General features: G+C 37.6%; 1 protein-coding gene across 1 annotated transcript; it reads left to right on the top strand.

Moving 5' to 3' along the window:
* The first annotated feature begins 462 nt into the window (after positions 1-462).
* On the top strand, positions 463-14,357 carry LOC103779416 (vasoactive intestinal polypeptide receptor-like). Its single transcript, XM_008947042.1, has 11 exons — positions 463-566; positions 1,368-1,477; positions 4,517-4,614; positions 5,733-5,865; positions 6,479-6,632; positions 8,552-8,612; positions 8,820-8,889; positions 9,769-9,860; positions 10,450-10,579; positions 12,094-12,135; positions 14,148-14,357. Exons 4-11 carry the CDS (start codon positions 5,764-5,766, stop codon positions 14,328-14,330), a joined length of 834 nt encoding a protein of 277 aa, XP_008945290.1. The 5' UTR covers positions 463-566; positions 1,368-1,477; positions 4,517-4,614; positions 5,733-5,763; the 3' UTR covers positions 14,331-14,357.
* The last annotated feature ends 874 nt before the right edge of the window (positions 14,358-15,231 follow it).

Raw genomic sequence — 15,231 nt, 5'->3', positions numbered from 1 at the left:
CTTCTCTAACCTAAAAGATTCTATGAACTTCATAGACTTTAAGCATAGATAAGAGACTAAAGCTGAATTTATAAGTCTGATGTTTTTCAGTTAGACTGAAAGCAGCAATGAGAAACCTCAACTTCTAATAATTATTTAAAATTTTGATTTTGATGACTTTTGTTTTGACAATAACTCCAATTGATTTGACTTTTAGAGTGTGTCTGCTTGATTTTCAGGTAATTGCCTCTTGAGATAAGGTGGGGGAAGGTCCAGCTGGAATGCCAAGTACATGTGTGAGCAATGATACATTCAATGAGAAGAGGAAAACAATACAATCCCTCATTTGCAGAGCTGCATGCCCTGTTGTAGCTCTTCTTGAACATGAATTAGTGGGAAAACCACAGTCTCATTATGGAAGATCATCTGTGTGATGTTCTGTGTGTTTTCCTTTACTTACAGACAGTTTTGTTTTCCAGGATGTGCCAGAGATTGGGATGGTCTAACCTGCTGGCCCAGAGCCACTTTTGGGGAGGTGGTTCAAGTTCCCTGTCCAAGATTTTTTGAAGAAATCACAAATATCCATGGCAAGACCTTTTCCTTATTCTTTTTATCTTTACATATTTTCTTTAATAAGTTCTAATAGTTAAAGAATCATTAATTTGCATATTTTCCTGATTCACAACTCTGTCTTCTGTCTGTTTAGTATTTATCCAGATACACAACTTGTCTTATGGTTGATATTTGTCACTGCTCTGTTTTATGCTATCCTTAATTGTCTAATCTCTTTGGAGATTAGACAAAAGAAAAAAAATCTAAATTTCTTTTTAGAATTTTGGTCTAAAAATTCTAAAAAATATGGTCTACAAAATATAAGTAATTGCACTGTGTTTCTAGGGTTATAAAGAAATATATGTATGTCATAGAATCATTGATTTATAAAGTCATAGAATAATTAATGTTAGAAATGAACTCTTGAGATCATCTAGATCAATCCTTCAGTCAGAGCAGGACCACATTCAAAAATTATACCTAAGGTCAAAGCCAGATCAGGTGGCTCAAGACTTTGTCAAGAAGCACAAATGAAGTTAGTTTAAGATAGATTGCATAAAAATTTGATTTTAATTTTGTGTAAGGATGAATTTGCAGAATTTTTGTCTATATGAAGTGTAGAAGACCCCTTGCATCTTGAAATGAATGGGAACATATCTCAACTTTTCAGATTATAGATGCATAGAATATTATAACTCTAATCCTGTTGAACACAACTAGACCTCAAGTGTCCAATTTAAGAATCAAAGGAGGAAAATAACTATTGTTTCTCATCAAACCTTAAAGAACATCCCTTCTCGCTACCATTCATTCTCTGATGTATTTTACCATTAAAGGCTTCCTTCAGAGAAACTGTACACAGGAGGCATATTGGTCAGAACCATTCCCACCATACACCGTTGCCTGTGGATTTGATGAAAACTCCAGTAAAGGACCTGAGGATCAGGTGAGACTTTATAACCTGCTTGTGGACATCTCCAGGGCACCCTATCCTGAGGACGTTGAGTAGTTGGGTGCTCCCAAACATCTGAGCCCTGTCAGAATCAAGTAATAACCTGTCTTCAGTACTAAACTCAAAGGTTTTAGGTATATTTGGAGCCCGTTTACAAATTAGGGTTAGTATGTAGTACTAACTACTAGGAGTAGCAGGTAGTACTTCCAATCTTCTGCTCTCATTGTTAATGAGTAGGCTCATGATTAGTTCACCTGTCCTGCCTAACAAAGACTTTGGTTCTCTAACAAAGGAGACTTGAATCCTCATCTCCCAGGGAAGTCCTACCCAACTGTCTGGGGCAAATTTTTCAGGGAAAATTTATTTGGATCCCTCCTATTGATTTTTTTTTTTCCTCCCCAAGATTTTCTTTGAGTTAGAGAAGAAGATTCTATAACTTAATCAATGCTAATATTTAGGAGGGAACTCTTGGATGCCCTTGAATGTTTCCAAACCTTATCTTAGGTGTTCAGGGGAGTAGGAAGTGAACCTCTCTTTTTCCTATGTGATGATAATTATTGGTATTCAGCATGTCTTTTTCATCCACATCTTAATTTGATTTTAATTTACATGTTCCTCATCACTGTGAGGCATTCCTATCCCGGGGCCAAATACACTTCATTGATAGTGGTGGTTCCTCAGTGGTGAACTTTGCCTCATGGCTGAAGGTGGTTGGTTTACAGAGATGTGCTCACAGCCTCTGCCTGTTGAGTTCTGACCTCTGCTAAATGGGATAGTTCCAGCAAGATAGAACTGGGACGTCTCCATCCCCTCATCTCCAGGGCAAGGCTCATGAATCTTACTCAAATGCAAGATGGGGTCTACCACTGCCTCCTCCTTCCACTGTGGTACTTTGATAGAGGCAATGGACTCTTTCCAATCTATGAAAGAAAAGACTAATTCATTTAGCTCGTTGTGAGTGTGCAGTAAGGTCATTTGTGGCAAGGTAAACCACAGAAGTGTTCTTATCACTAGCACTCTGGGTGTTATCTAGAGTAACACTTTTGGTTGGCCAGCCATGCAAGCTCAAGCACAAAAGTACTAGTTCAGGTAGCAAATCTTTAGGAAGTGTAGACACAATTGGCTTCAGCCATCTGGCTCCATGAACTTAGAAAGCCAAGTACAGCTATAAAAGGCAGTAGCAATACCTCAAGCTAAATTCCCCACCTATAAACCAAGAATATTTATACTTTTTTTTAACACTGTGGGGAAGCTAGAAAGAGAAAAGCTGAAAGAACTCCTGAAAAGATGTTTGAAACCATTCAAACAGTTCAGAAGGGATGTCAGACTACTAAGGTGGCATGTATGGAGCACAGGTCTCCAGCCCTGGGGCCAGTCGCCAGGGCATGGCTTTTACTCACAGAGCTAAATTCTCCTACTCTCTAGGGTGGCTTTCTCCAAGCAGTTCCAGGCCTGTGTTAAGCTGGCCTAGGCTGAAATCAAACAAGGGCTATGTTTACATTTGAATTTTAAATTTATGGAAGATTTCAGGGCAGAGCTCATGTCTGTGCTGATGCTGTGTTTAGTTTGTTATTCCAGTCAAATGCACAAAGTCTGTTAAAGGAAGGTAAGATCAGTAAGGTCTCCTGCTTTGTAAACACAGGGAAGTAAGAAGAATCTCACTTAAATTCTAAGAAAACCACTTGTTTTGTCTTTTGTATCTGCAGTGAGGACTTATGAGGTCTTCTGCATAAAGCGTTGGTGGTTTAGCTACCCTAAAAAACAGATAAAATACACTGAAATACTTCATTGTTCATTTGAATCACCTGTTTTCTGCTTTTCATCTGTGTTTTGAAAATACTCTGTAAAAGATTAGGACTGTTTCAGAAACCCCAGGATGATTCCTAGGTTGTCAGGGTTGAATGATTTTTTTATGGATCTACTTCAAATTCCTAATTGGTTGTCTCACTGAAATACTTAATTGTTCATTTGAATCACCTGTTTTCTGCTTTTCATCTGTGTTTTGAAAATACTCTGTAAAAGATTAGGACTGTTTCAGAAACCCCAGGATGATTCCTAGGTTGTCAGAGTTGAATGATTTATGTATCTACTTAAAATTCCTAACTGGTTGTCTCAACCTAGAATTGTTGCCTTCTGGATAAACAGAATTTGGATCAATTAAGGAGCAAAGTTTCAATAACAAGTTGAATGATTTATGTATCTACTTAAAATTCCTAACTGGTTGTCTCAACCTAGAATTGTTGCCTTTTGGATAAAGGATCAATTAAGGAGCAAAGTGTCAATAACAGTTGCAAGGAGGAAATTTGCCTGGATTCAGAGAATTTAGTTTATTGAGACTTTCAATAATTAGGTAATCTTGTAGTGAATCAGAATAGGCAATAGATAAAGCAATGTAACTGTACTTCATTTTTCTTAGGACATTAGATATTTAAATGCAAAACAAACATATGAACTATAAGAATTTACATTGCTACAGTATATGGTGACTGAATGAACAGTTTGTCCAAAGAATTAAAGACTTTAAGGTTATTTACTCGACTTGAACTTTTTATCTCCACAACATGAGGTGACTGTTTCACAGTGTTCCAGTTTCCTCACCTGCAAAATGCAAGTTTTATTTCTCTTTTGGCTATAGTTGTTGATGAAATCCAATACTTATCAAATCTGATTCAGATATAAAGTGATAGATTCACAAATTACCCATCAGCAGGTTTCAGTGCCTTAGAGTCTTTCTGTACTTTTAGGAGGAAATACATTTACTTAACCAAGTTAACATTTTCTCATTGAACATGCTCAAATGGGTCATTCCTACAGATGAGCCTGTGGGTGGTGAAACTTCTCATGTGTAAGGTTAAGGAGGGTTCAAAAGAATAGAAGCTGTGTTAATGATAGAGGGGAAAACCTGAAGCAAGGGATGGAGTGCATAGCTGATGGGACTGCCTAGTAGGGGAAGATGTATCTCAGAGAAATAAGCTCACCAGCATGCATGCTGCATAACCACCAGCATTGGTCTGTGTTCTCTTTTTCTCATAGAAATCATATTATTCTGCATTTTGGCGTGTCTACACTGCTGGCTATGCAGCATCAGTGACTTCACTCATTACAGCTCTAATTGTCTTTGCTGCCTTCAGGTAAAAAAAGAATGGTCTCTTTTTCAGGATGTCTTAAGACAGGCTCATCCTAATACCTCCCAAACCCTATGTGTTTTTATTTTGTGGGATTTTTTTTTGCTATTATTTTCAAATTCTTCTCAACTATAACACTGTTGATGGCAGTGGGACCTTCTCTATTTATGCTGTAGAGCAGCACTGCAGATGTTAAAACAAGAAAGTTGACTGGGAAGTGTGTCTTAGTCTCTTTAATGACAGCACACAGTGGAAATGCTCCAGTCTGTTGTTACTATTAAAATAAGATAAATATTCCCCCAGTGCACAGCAGGACACTCTGCAGAAACCAAGTGTCTTGTGCCACCAAACCAGCAGTAATTCTAAACTGTCCATTCCATCTGTGAAAGACCATTTCTTCCATAACTTGGAGCTATAGAAAGAGATTTAAAGAAATGTAAATGTCATGTTTGATGATGTTGGATAATAAGAAATGGATCCTGGTTTTCATCCAATGTATTTGGACCAAAGTCTTAAGCTTGCTCTGCAGACAGCAGTGCAGAGCTGCTTTAACTGGAGTGTGTTTGCAATCTTAAAGGTCATATCACTTATAGAGACACCCAGGACCAAGCAGCAGATATATCCAAACCTTTAAGGAGATTCCTTCAGCTCAAGGTCAAGTCACGGACAGAGCATTCTGGGGAAATGAAGTGTGGGCTAAGGCAGCTACTTCTCTAGTAGCCATCTCACAACATGGCATGGACACTCACTCAATATTCTGCTCTCCTCTGGCCAGAAAGGGGCTGAAGAGCCTATTTGCAAGCTTGTTCAACAAAAAGTGCTATTTAGAATAATTAAAAGGCATTATTGCAATACAGCCCATGAGTCTCAGAATTACTCTCTGCTTCTGGCAACACCTTTAAATAAGTGGTAATTCAAAGACAATTATACCAGCCCTTTTATTAGCTTAAGCAGATAATAACTGCTCTGCTCCTTTGTGTCTATTTCCTTCTCAAATAGTGACAGATCATTTATTTGCTTTGGAAAGTGTCTGAAGTCACTCTGTATTCCTCTCTGAGTTCTGATGAGACCTTGAGAATTTTTTTCCCTGAAGGAAGACTTTTCTTTTTCTCTTTCCATGCCAGAAAATTCCACTGTACACGGAATTACATCCACATGCACCTCTTTGTCTCCTTTATCCTGAGAGCCATTGCTGTTTTCACCAAAGATGCTGTTTTGTTTGCAGATGAAACTATGGACCACTGTCTCATGTCAACGGTACTAAACTTCCCCTCTCTCTTCTCCTTGATTTGACATTTGATTCTTGACCTGAAGAGAACACAGAGATTTCTTAATCCCAGTTCTCTTTAGTTTGCTAGAGCTCAAATCTCTAAATAAACAATACTACACAAACCCAAAGACCAAATGCTATGGCTGCATTCAGCTTTGATATATTAGGTACAGGTCTGTCAACTCATGAAGCTGTAACAATTTCTATCAGTGAAGAATTTCATCTATAAGAAAGGGTCAATGTTTTATTTAAAAAAAAAACAAAAACTTAAGTCAATTGAAATGATGGAATCTCAGGCTTATTGAAATCTTGTAATAAATTCTTCATTTTTGTGTGATAACATTATTTTTTGCCTATAATGGTTGAAAAAAAAAAAAAACCAAACACAATGGAGAATAGATCTTCAATGTTTTATTTAAAAAAAAAACAAAAACTTAAGTCAATTGAAATGATGGAATCTCAGGCTTATTGAAATCTTGTAATAAATTCTTCATTTTTGTGTGATAACATTATTTTTTGCCTATCATGGTTGAAAAAAACCCCAAATACAATGGAAAATAGATCTAATAGGGTTTTGTTTTTCTTCCTGTGTATTTTTAGGTTGCTTGTAAGGCTGCTGTGGCATTCTTCCAGTTCAGTATTTTAGCCAACTTCTTCTGGCTTCTCATAGAAGGGATATACCTACAAACACTGCTTCTGCTGACCTTTGTTTCAGACAAGCAGTATGTATGGTGGTTCATATTTACTGGCTGGGGTTAGTACTCCTTTCCTCTTTGTTTTGTTTAATATTTCCATTTACTTTCAGAAGCAGATAAAATATTTGTTCCGAGACATAAGGTGCCTATCAAAGGTGCCACTTTTCATGTGAAATTTGCCTGTTCATCCAGCACTACCACATCAAAACCATACCATTATTATGGTTTCTCCTGTTGTTAGTTATCTAACTGTTCAAAACTTTGAAGGAGAGGATAGGCTGGATTACTGGATGCACTACAATAAGTCTACTTGGAAGACTGAAGCACTCATCTTTATGACTGGAATTAATTTCATGCAACCAGAGTAATTCAAAAGTCAGCTATCTAATCTAAACCATCTCTCCAGGTTTCTCCTGCAGTCAGTAGAGTGAGGTATGCATGCTGTGGTGGAGATAAATCCAGTCCTCAAGAAGATGAGTAATGTGGCTGTATAACAATCTGGAAAGTTGTTGCCTTTCCCCACTGACTAAAGTATTTTGGGTGACTAACTTTAAGTTGACATTTTTCATTTAGTAAGCAGAATTAGACAGATTAATCTCAAATCATGTGAGCTGAGAACTAGGAATCATTTTTGTTGTTGTTGTTCCAGAGACCTTATGGCTTTAAGGAATGTTTATACAGCAATTAAAAGTATCTCTGTCATAATAGATGCATGTAATACATAAAATTTCTTTCACTCCAGAGAATTGTTTATTGTGACTCTCAGATATTCTTGTACCTCACCTTGGCTATTCTAAAATAAAGGTACCGAAATAAGTCATTAACATTCACATTTTTGGCTTAGGATTGAAATTGAAAATCTCTTGAAGTAAATAGTAATTTTACCTTCACCTTCAGGGTCTCAGACATTTTCAACATAATTAAATTTTAAAAGTCTGAATTTTCTAAAGAGGCTGCTGATTTGGAGCAACCATTGCTTGAAACTAGACCCTTAGACCTCGATCAATTGCATCTAACTGGAGATAACAAAGGCAACACTTCAATTTACAATCTAGTAATCCTCATCTCCTTCTATAATCCATGGAAAATGAGACACATCTCAGGGGCAACTCAGTTCTTAGATGATATTAATGAAAATATTTATCTTAATTAGTTAAAAAGACAACTTGAACTCAATATGGTCCCAGTTTAAAGGCCTGGAACAAAGGTCTAAAATTAAGGACAATTTCTGGGCCTTTCCTACAGACCTCAAATGATACTCAGAAAGATATTAGCTATATTTCAATAGATTTATCAGTGAAAATGTCACCTGCTTCAGATCAGAGTCCCTTTTGAGGCAGCTTTGAAAGTCTCTTAATCTTTAGAAATTCAATTCCACAGAAGGAGAGAAAAAGGAATTGTTAGTTTATAGACCTGCTTGGGGAAAAGAAAGGAAATAACTATTCAGTCATAAATGTAGAAGGATAAGCAGTGATAAAGTCAGGCTAGAAATCACCAGTACCTTGATGCAGCTAAATTTTCATGGTGTCTCATCAGCTGATGGGTCTAGAGTAATTAGCAGAAGCTCCTCAGGACAACCATGTGAACTAGTCTAGCTAGTGTACAAAAAGTTGTATGCTGACCACAATTCACAAAATGAAAGAGCTCCAGCTAAACAAGTGATTCCTCCAGCTTCACAAGTGCTAATAATTCATATCCAAACCTTCAAGTAATAATTAACTGTTATTTTTGAAAACATAGTTTCTCAGCATCCCCTATTCTCCTTCACTTTTATTTCATACTCCTGCCCTTTTCTTTTTTCTTTTCTTTCCCCAAATTGCAAGATAATTTCTTTCATAAAGTTCTTTAAAATTGTCTGACCCATTGTTTGATCTTTAATTTACATCCAATCTACTGCACTGTGAACTTCCTCAGAATAAAGTTTCCATGGGGGGATAGTATTCAAAACAATTATGTTGTTGCTTGTTGATTTGTCCAGGAGCTCCCACTGCTGTGATGTTTGTTTGGATCATCGCAAGAATCCACCAACAAAATACTGGGTAAGTCAGAACTTGTTTCTTGCCGATTTCCTCATGATCCCAAAGTCATTACATCTATGGATGCACACTAGTTTATTCTCTAATCTCTAAAACAGTCACTTTTCCAACAGCAGAGCAGGAGAGAAGCCTGAAATTACAAATGTTTCCACGTGTTGTGGAAAACTCACAAGGGACCTATGACATGACTGGGTTTGTTTCCTGTTTCAGGTGTTGGGATGATGATGAAGATGGAGTGGTGTTATGGATCATCAAAGGCCCCATTCTGCTAACTGTATTAGTATGTTTTTTCTTTTTGTCTTGAGTATCTTTTGACATGTGAAAGAGAAGCTAGTGTCTCAGTAAGCTGGGAGACAAGAGATGGCACATGCTATAGTACTGAATTTCAAATAACTGGAAATTATTGTATAGGATGTGGTTTTGTTGTTAGTTTTGTTTTTCTTGGGTTTCCCTCCCAAAAAAAAACCCCAGACTCTAAATCACCATCTAAAGGGTAGATCCTATATTTTCTAGACTCATGTTAAGACATAATGGAACCATCTTGACACCTGCATTCCACGTACCACAGTCATGTCTGGGGCCCTCTAAGTCATTTCTAAAGAAAGGCAGTCCAGACTGGCAAGGGTTTTAGATAATATGAAGCTGATTTAATAGAAGAAATGCATATACATCATTTTATTTGGTATATTTTTAAAATGAGTTCTCAGGCTGTGAACTTGAAAGAAACCAAAAAAAATCTCCCTTATGTCCACATTTATTCCATCTGAATTTAGGGGGGGAACAGGATGTCATTTAGTTCTGTATCTGTTGCAATCCCTGTCCTAAGCAGTAAAGGGAACAGGGGAGACTATTTAGACCATATAAGATCTTCTAGGTGCTGACAAGTACAAGCAGTTAATATCAGACATAAACCAATATTGAGATACGTAGGTCTATATTAATTCAACATAACTTTCAGCATAGCTTTATGTATAAGCATATATTGAAGAGTGAAAAAAAATGAATACTATTTCTACTGCTATTGATTTGATCTGAGAGCAGACCTGCACTGGATTGTAGCAAGGCAACTCCTATGACTGGGGATTTTTAGTTATGTTTTTATCAAACGAAGATATGTCCTGATTTGTAGTGTTTACAGATTTTGTCCTATCTTTTTCAGATTAACTTTATTATATTTATTAATGTGATCAGAATTCTAGTCCATAAATTGAGGTCTCAAGAGGGAGGAGGGAGCCATTCAAGCCACTTTGTGTAAGTATTTCTGGGTCTTTCGATATTGACCCGTTCTAGCTGCTATAAGAAACATTTTATGGGCAGGAGCACAAAATGTTCTACTCCTTACTAACAGAATAAGAAATTCCCAGAAGAAATAATGTAAACTTCCTTTTTCATCCCATCATCAAGATTCTCTTTTGCTTCAGAGGGAGAAGGGCAGGTGGATGTGTGGGGGACAATGAGAAAAGTAAAATATCAATTATTACAGCTCTGGAAGGACCCAGCTTGAAAGGTTAAACACTGAAAATCAGATAATCTAATCATGTAGATTATTCCCTTCAAATCCTTAGCAGGAACATGATGGACATATTCTGGTCACTGAACCTAGCCCTTTCTTTTTTTGATCCCCTTCACAATCAAAGGAGAACTCATCAACACAGTTAAAGGACTCTAGTGAGTTATTTAACTCATCCTAAGATATGTAGCTATAATCTTTCTATAACTTTGTTGTAGTTTCTTCCATTATGGAGCTGTCCTCTGTATTAAAAATTGTCCCCACATATACTTGCCATCACTAATTCCATGTTTCTAACAACTCATTGTTCTTTAATTCTTGCTTTCCCAGGAGACTTGCTAAATCCACATTACTCTTAATCCCTCTCTTTGGAGTGCACTATGTGGTCTTTGCATTCTTCCCAGAAAGCACTGGTCTGGAAGCTCGCCTGTATATTGAGCTGGGCTTGGGTTCTTTTCAGGTAAGCTGGACAAAATGTTTATCATTCCTAAGAGGTTTGGTTTGAAGCATCACGCTCTCAGGAGTTTTACTTTTTAGGCTGGTTATTAGAACAGGTGCTAATTTTGTGTCTAAATTCAGCACACACATTCTGTCTCACTCCTTTGCAAGCTCTGTTGTTTTTTCCTTACCTTATTATATGAAATATCATACCACTTTTGAGTTCTGAGTCAGACTTCTTATTAATAATCAGAAAACACCCATTATCTACCCTTCTGAATAACAGAGTGCCATGCAGATCAGTTTATGGATTAAGGTGAACTGATTGAAACTAATTCCACATATAATAAAGGTGATGATAAGAAGAATTAAAAAAAATAAGGATAAAGTAGATAAAATAAGGATAATATAAAATATTATAAGGATAATACAGTGAATCCATCATGTTAATATTTCTTTGCTTCTTTTATTTTGTCATACCACTGTTCAGAAAAATATTTTGGATTTGAGAGCCAGGGCTAGAGTACGGAACACTTTGTAATAAACAGCTGAAGTCTTTTTCCTTCCTCTTTCCCCTGTATCCCATCACAGTTGGTCCATGTTGATATGTGCTGAAAATGATCCCTCTTCCACATTTACCTCTCAACCATGGCCAGACTCTGTCAAAATATTTGCTGGCCCAAAAGCTCTGTGAGGGACTCTGTTGACATCTTAACACAGAGAAGCAAAGGCTTCAGAGCTGTGCCTTGTTCATTTTACTAACAATGCCTGACTGTAGCCCTGGGTGAATATAGAATCACTTTGTTTGGAAAAGACCTTTAAGATCATCAAGTCCTACCATTAAGCCTACTCTACCATATCTACCAAATCCTTCTCTAAGCCATATCCCCAAGCACCACATCTACACAGCTTTTAAACACCCAGGGATGACGACTCCACCACCTACCTGAGCAGTAGGTTCCACTACCTTTCAGTGAAAAAGTTCTTCCTAATGTCCAGTCTAAACCTCCCCTGGGGCAGATCAAGGCCATTCCCTCTGATTCTATCACTGGTGACCTGTGAAAAGAGACCAACACCTTCCTCTCTATGATGCCTTTTTGGGCTGAGCTGAAGACCTTTCCCCAGAGGTTGTTGACCAAACACAGCCATCCTTTTGTATAAAGACATAAACCAAGAGCACCTCCTCATCCAGTTTATTTGTTACTGTAAATACAGAATAGAAATAAGACAGGTGTCCCTACTATTCTATCTGAGGGAGGACTTCTTTGTAGGGTACAGTAAACACTAAGTTAGTTCTTAGTGTCCCCACATGAGGGCAATAATAATGCTAGTGTTGCCTGCCCATTGAGGAATTTAATCCTATTATTAAAACCCCACAAATGTAGGTGCCACATCACCTAAATTCCAAGGGAACAATGGAGAACATGTATTTTCTGTTGTCTCACCCGAATTTTGAACAAAAGCTGGTGTCTTTCTCTGATTCTATGCTGCAAATCCTGATGGCTGGCTTTTTTCTCTCTGCCCTCCCCACCCTAGGGTTTTGTTGTCGCTCTTCTCTATTGCTTCTCAAATGCAGAGGTGAGTAGTAAGTACATAAGATTATTAAAACCTTTTAAACTCATGGGCATTTCTTGTTATTAAGGGTTTTTTTTTTCCTATTTCCAGAGCAGAGCCATGCTTTGATCTGCTCCTGAGAGCATGAAATACCCATGTCTTCTTTTTCCCCCCTTGTACCTTTGTTGCTTTAGTATTCATACAATTCTGACTGAAGGACACAAAATAAGCTTTGAGGCATGACCTTTTACAAATAGCTGGAGACTTTCGTGTCAAGGGACATTTTTTTTCTGCTTTACGTTTGATAGTTATCATGATGATGTCTCAATGGAAAGCTTATAACACTCATTACTTTCTTTAGGTTTATTTACTGTTGGTGAATTTTCCCCCTTGGTTTTCCCCTTTTGTCCTGGCAGCCTGTGCATTTTCCATACTTTTGTTCAAACACTTTCTTTCTTGGTTTTATAACATTGTTAGAGTTTGGATAAATTTTCTGTAGTAAACTTTAGAGAGCCTATAATTTTAAAACCCAACTAAATTTGCCTGCACTTCCCCCAGAAGAGCAGAGTGAATCCAAACCATTAGAAAATGTAAAAAAAAAAAAAAAGTCTCATCCTCAGAAAAATGTGCAGATTAAATAAGAAGAATGATCCACTAACGGTGCTTCAGTCTCTCCACAAGCTTAGACTGGACACTTCTCCTAGGGATGTCTAAATTTAGGTGAAATTAATCCTACCTAAGGATGAATAATGCCTAAAATATGTTTGTTACTTAGGAAAACAATTTATAATGGCATTCTAGTGGTGTTTTGAGACAGTGTCTTCAAAACTAACTAGAGATACAGAACCTATTTTCCACCTGCCTTCTTTCTGCAGTGTCATTGCCAACAGCCTTTAAAGAGCTTGTATGTGTCTCACAACACTACTACTAGGTGGTAAAAGAGGGACAGGCAGAGAAGGGTTCTCTGGCCCTAAGATTAAGTGGTATATGTTGGCCTGTGTCCATGCTGCTTATGAAAAACTCCTTCTGGAGCAGATTTGTCAGCCATTTCTTATGGTTCCCTGTAATCATAAAAAATAAGAATTATTTCCTAAGTTCAGAGGACTTCAGTCATGTTTTCCCATACATACATCCTCTGGAAGAATTCATAGTTTCACTCAACAGTTTATTTCTGCCTTTAGTTGGGAGTGGTTTGTGCTAATGGTGCCAGTTCATATATATATATATGGAGCTCATTCTAGTTCATGCATTCAGGAGAGCCACCTCCCTTGCAGGAGAAGCAGATTGAGATGAAGTTGAGTAAGAACAGAGGTAACAGGGCACAGTGAGCAGTTTATCCACAGAAGACGACTGTTCATGCCTATGGTGGCAAGGACTGGGTGGTTCCTGTACCCACTTACACTCCATCTGCTATAGCTTTGAGTTGCTCTGTGTAGGGCAAGAAAATCTACTTGTCTCCTGTCCCCTCACCCAAGTCCCAGTAGTCTCAATTGTAGGCTGTGGATGATAAAAAAATATCAATTTTGCCTATGCTTTTGAGGATCCTCAAGACCTCTCTCAAAGGTAATATGTATTCAAGGTGATTCATTATCTTTCAGAGTCATTAAAGGATCTTTAAGATGGATTTCAATCTGGATAAACCCAAAGCCTGGAGAACGACCCTTATTACATGCAGCAGGTCACACCAAGGAGACACAGAAGATTAAGTATGAGGAAAAGTCATAATTACAGACAAAAAAAAAAGGAATATATACAAAGCAGACCTATAACAAACAAAGATACAGCAGTGAAATACATCCTTGTCATCCTCTGAATTTTGGAAATTAAGTCTGGGTGTTTGATTTGTTTCTTTCCCAAAGTAAACAGGGATATAGTTTAAATTCTCCTAAAAATGTGTTAAGGTTTAATCCTGACTGATTTTGGTGTCTTTTCCATCTGGGCTAAGTAGCCAGGTAGACATTTTGGACATATTTTACCTTTAATGTCCACAAAACCTTAATTTTCTGACTCATTGTTTTTAAATTCCTTTTCTATAGGTTCAAAGTGAATTGAAGAAGCAACTGTGCAAGTGGCAATATCAAGAATATCTGAACTTCATACACAAACACAGGACTTTGTCCAGAGAAAACAGTCCAGTCAACTATGTCACCCAGTTATCACTGCTTGAAAAAATCAGTCCAAAAAGGAAAACATCTCTGAATGGTGTAACTTCTGTCTGAGCTTTCCTAGCAGAACGAGTTGCTGGGGCATTGTAACATGCAGGACCCAAGCTGGCCATCTCCTATGGTTTTCCACAGGGTCAGAAGCCTTCTGTGAATTTCTTGTCCTGAGTGTGAGCTGCCTTTCTTCCCTGGTACAGATCAGTACCACAACCCTGGTTCTCTCTCCTTAAGCACACAAAATCTACTTGTTTTGTTATGAAAAGCCAGACCTTGAGCAAGGTGAATCAACAGGTTAGCATCAAAGGCAACAGCTCCTCCCAGGCCCAGCAGGTTTGACATGTCTTTGCTGGTGTTTCCTGAAATTTCCATTTTCAAGAGCACTATTCCTAATCCTCCTATTTTGAAATAATTATGTGATAGAAGAGTTTTGCCTCTAAACACTAATAATATTTAAAACACTAATAATGATAATTTGATAGTTGAGACAATTACACTCAGAAACTTGCTGTGCACTTAGCTATGGAGAAGCAGCCTCTTCTGAAAGAAATCTCAAAGTGTCTCAAGAGTGACACACAAAAAAGGAACAAGTTCCATTATATGCTTAGTTGTTTTTTTTTTTCCTTCCATACTTGTTGAAATGAGAGATTAAATTAGTCCAGAGGACACCAAGCCCTTTCCTGTCCATGGGAAATCATGGAGTAGCTGTACATGAGGCAAATTATCAGTGTAGGAAGGAAGAACATAGAGCAAACCCAACACACTATGCCAGCTGGGCTACCTTGAGCCCAGGAGAATTTACAGACCTAGTCTTAGTGTCCAGATTCTGATCCTTTTGGTCTGGAACAAACCTGCCACCAAAACGTTGAAGATGGGCTGGATCCATCAACTGAATACACAAACTGTGCTTTTTTTTGGACTTCCCTTTGAGGAGTAGTCTGCTGTGATTGCTGAGATTATC

The sequence above is a fragment of the Merops nubicus genome, unplaced genomic scaffold (genome assembly GCF_000691845.1).
Source record: "Merops nubicus isolate BGI_N331 unplaced genomic scaffold, ASM69184v1 scaffold47059, whole genome shotgun sequence".
NCBI lineage: Eukaryota > Metazoa > Chordata > Aves > Coraciiformes > Meropidae > Merops > Merops nubicus.
This window is presented reverse-complemented; position numbering and strand designations above follow the sequence as displayed.

Excerpts from the sequence above, each read along its gene's own strand:
- LOC103779416 (XM_008947042.1), top strand. The coding sequence starts at position 5,764 with ATGCACCTCTTTGTCTCCTTTATCCTGAGAGCCATTGCTGTTTTCACC. Across the intron at positions 5,866-6,478 it reads ACCACTGTCTCATGTCAACG|GTTGCTTGTAAGGCTGCTGT; the intron begins GTACTAAACTTC and ends GTGTATTTTTAG. Across the intron at positions 8,613-8,819 it reads ATCCACCAACAAAATACTGG|GTGTTGGGATGATGATGAAG; the intron begins GTAAGTCAGAAC and ends TTCCTGTTTCAG.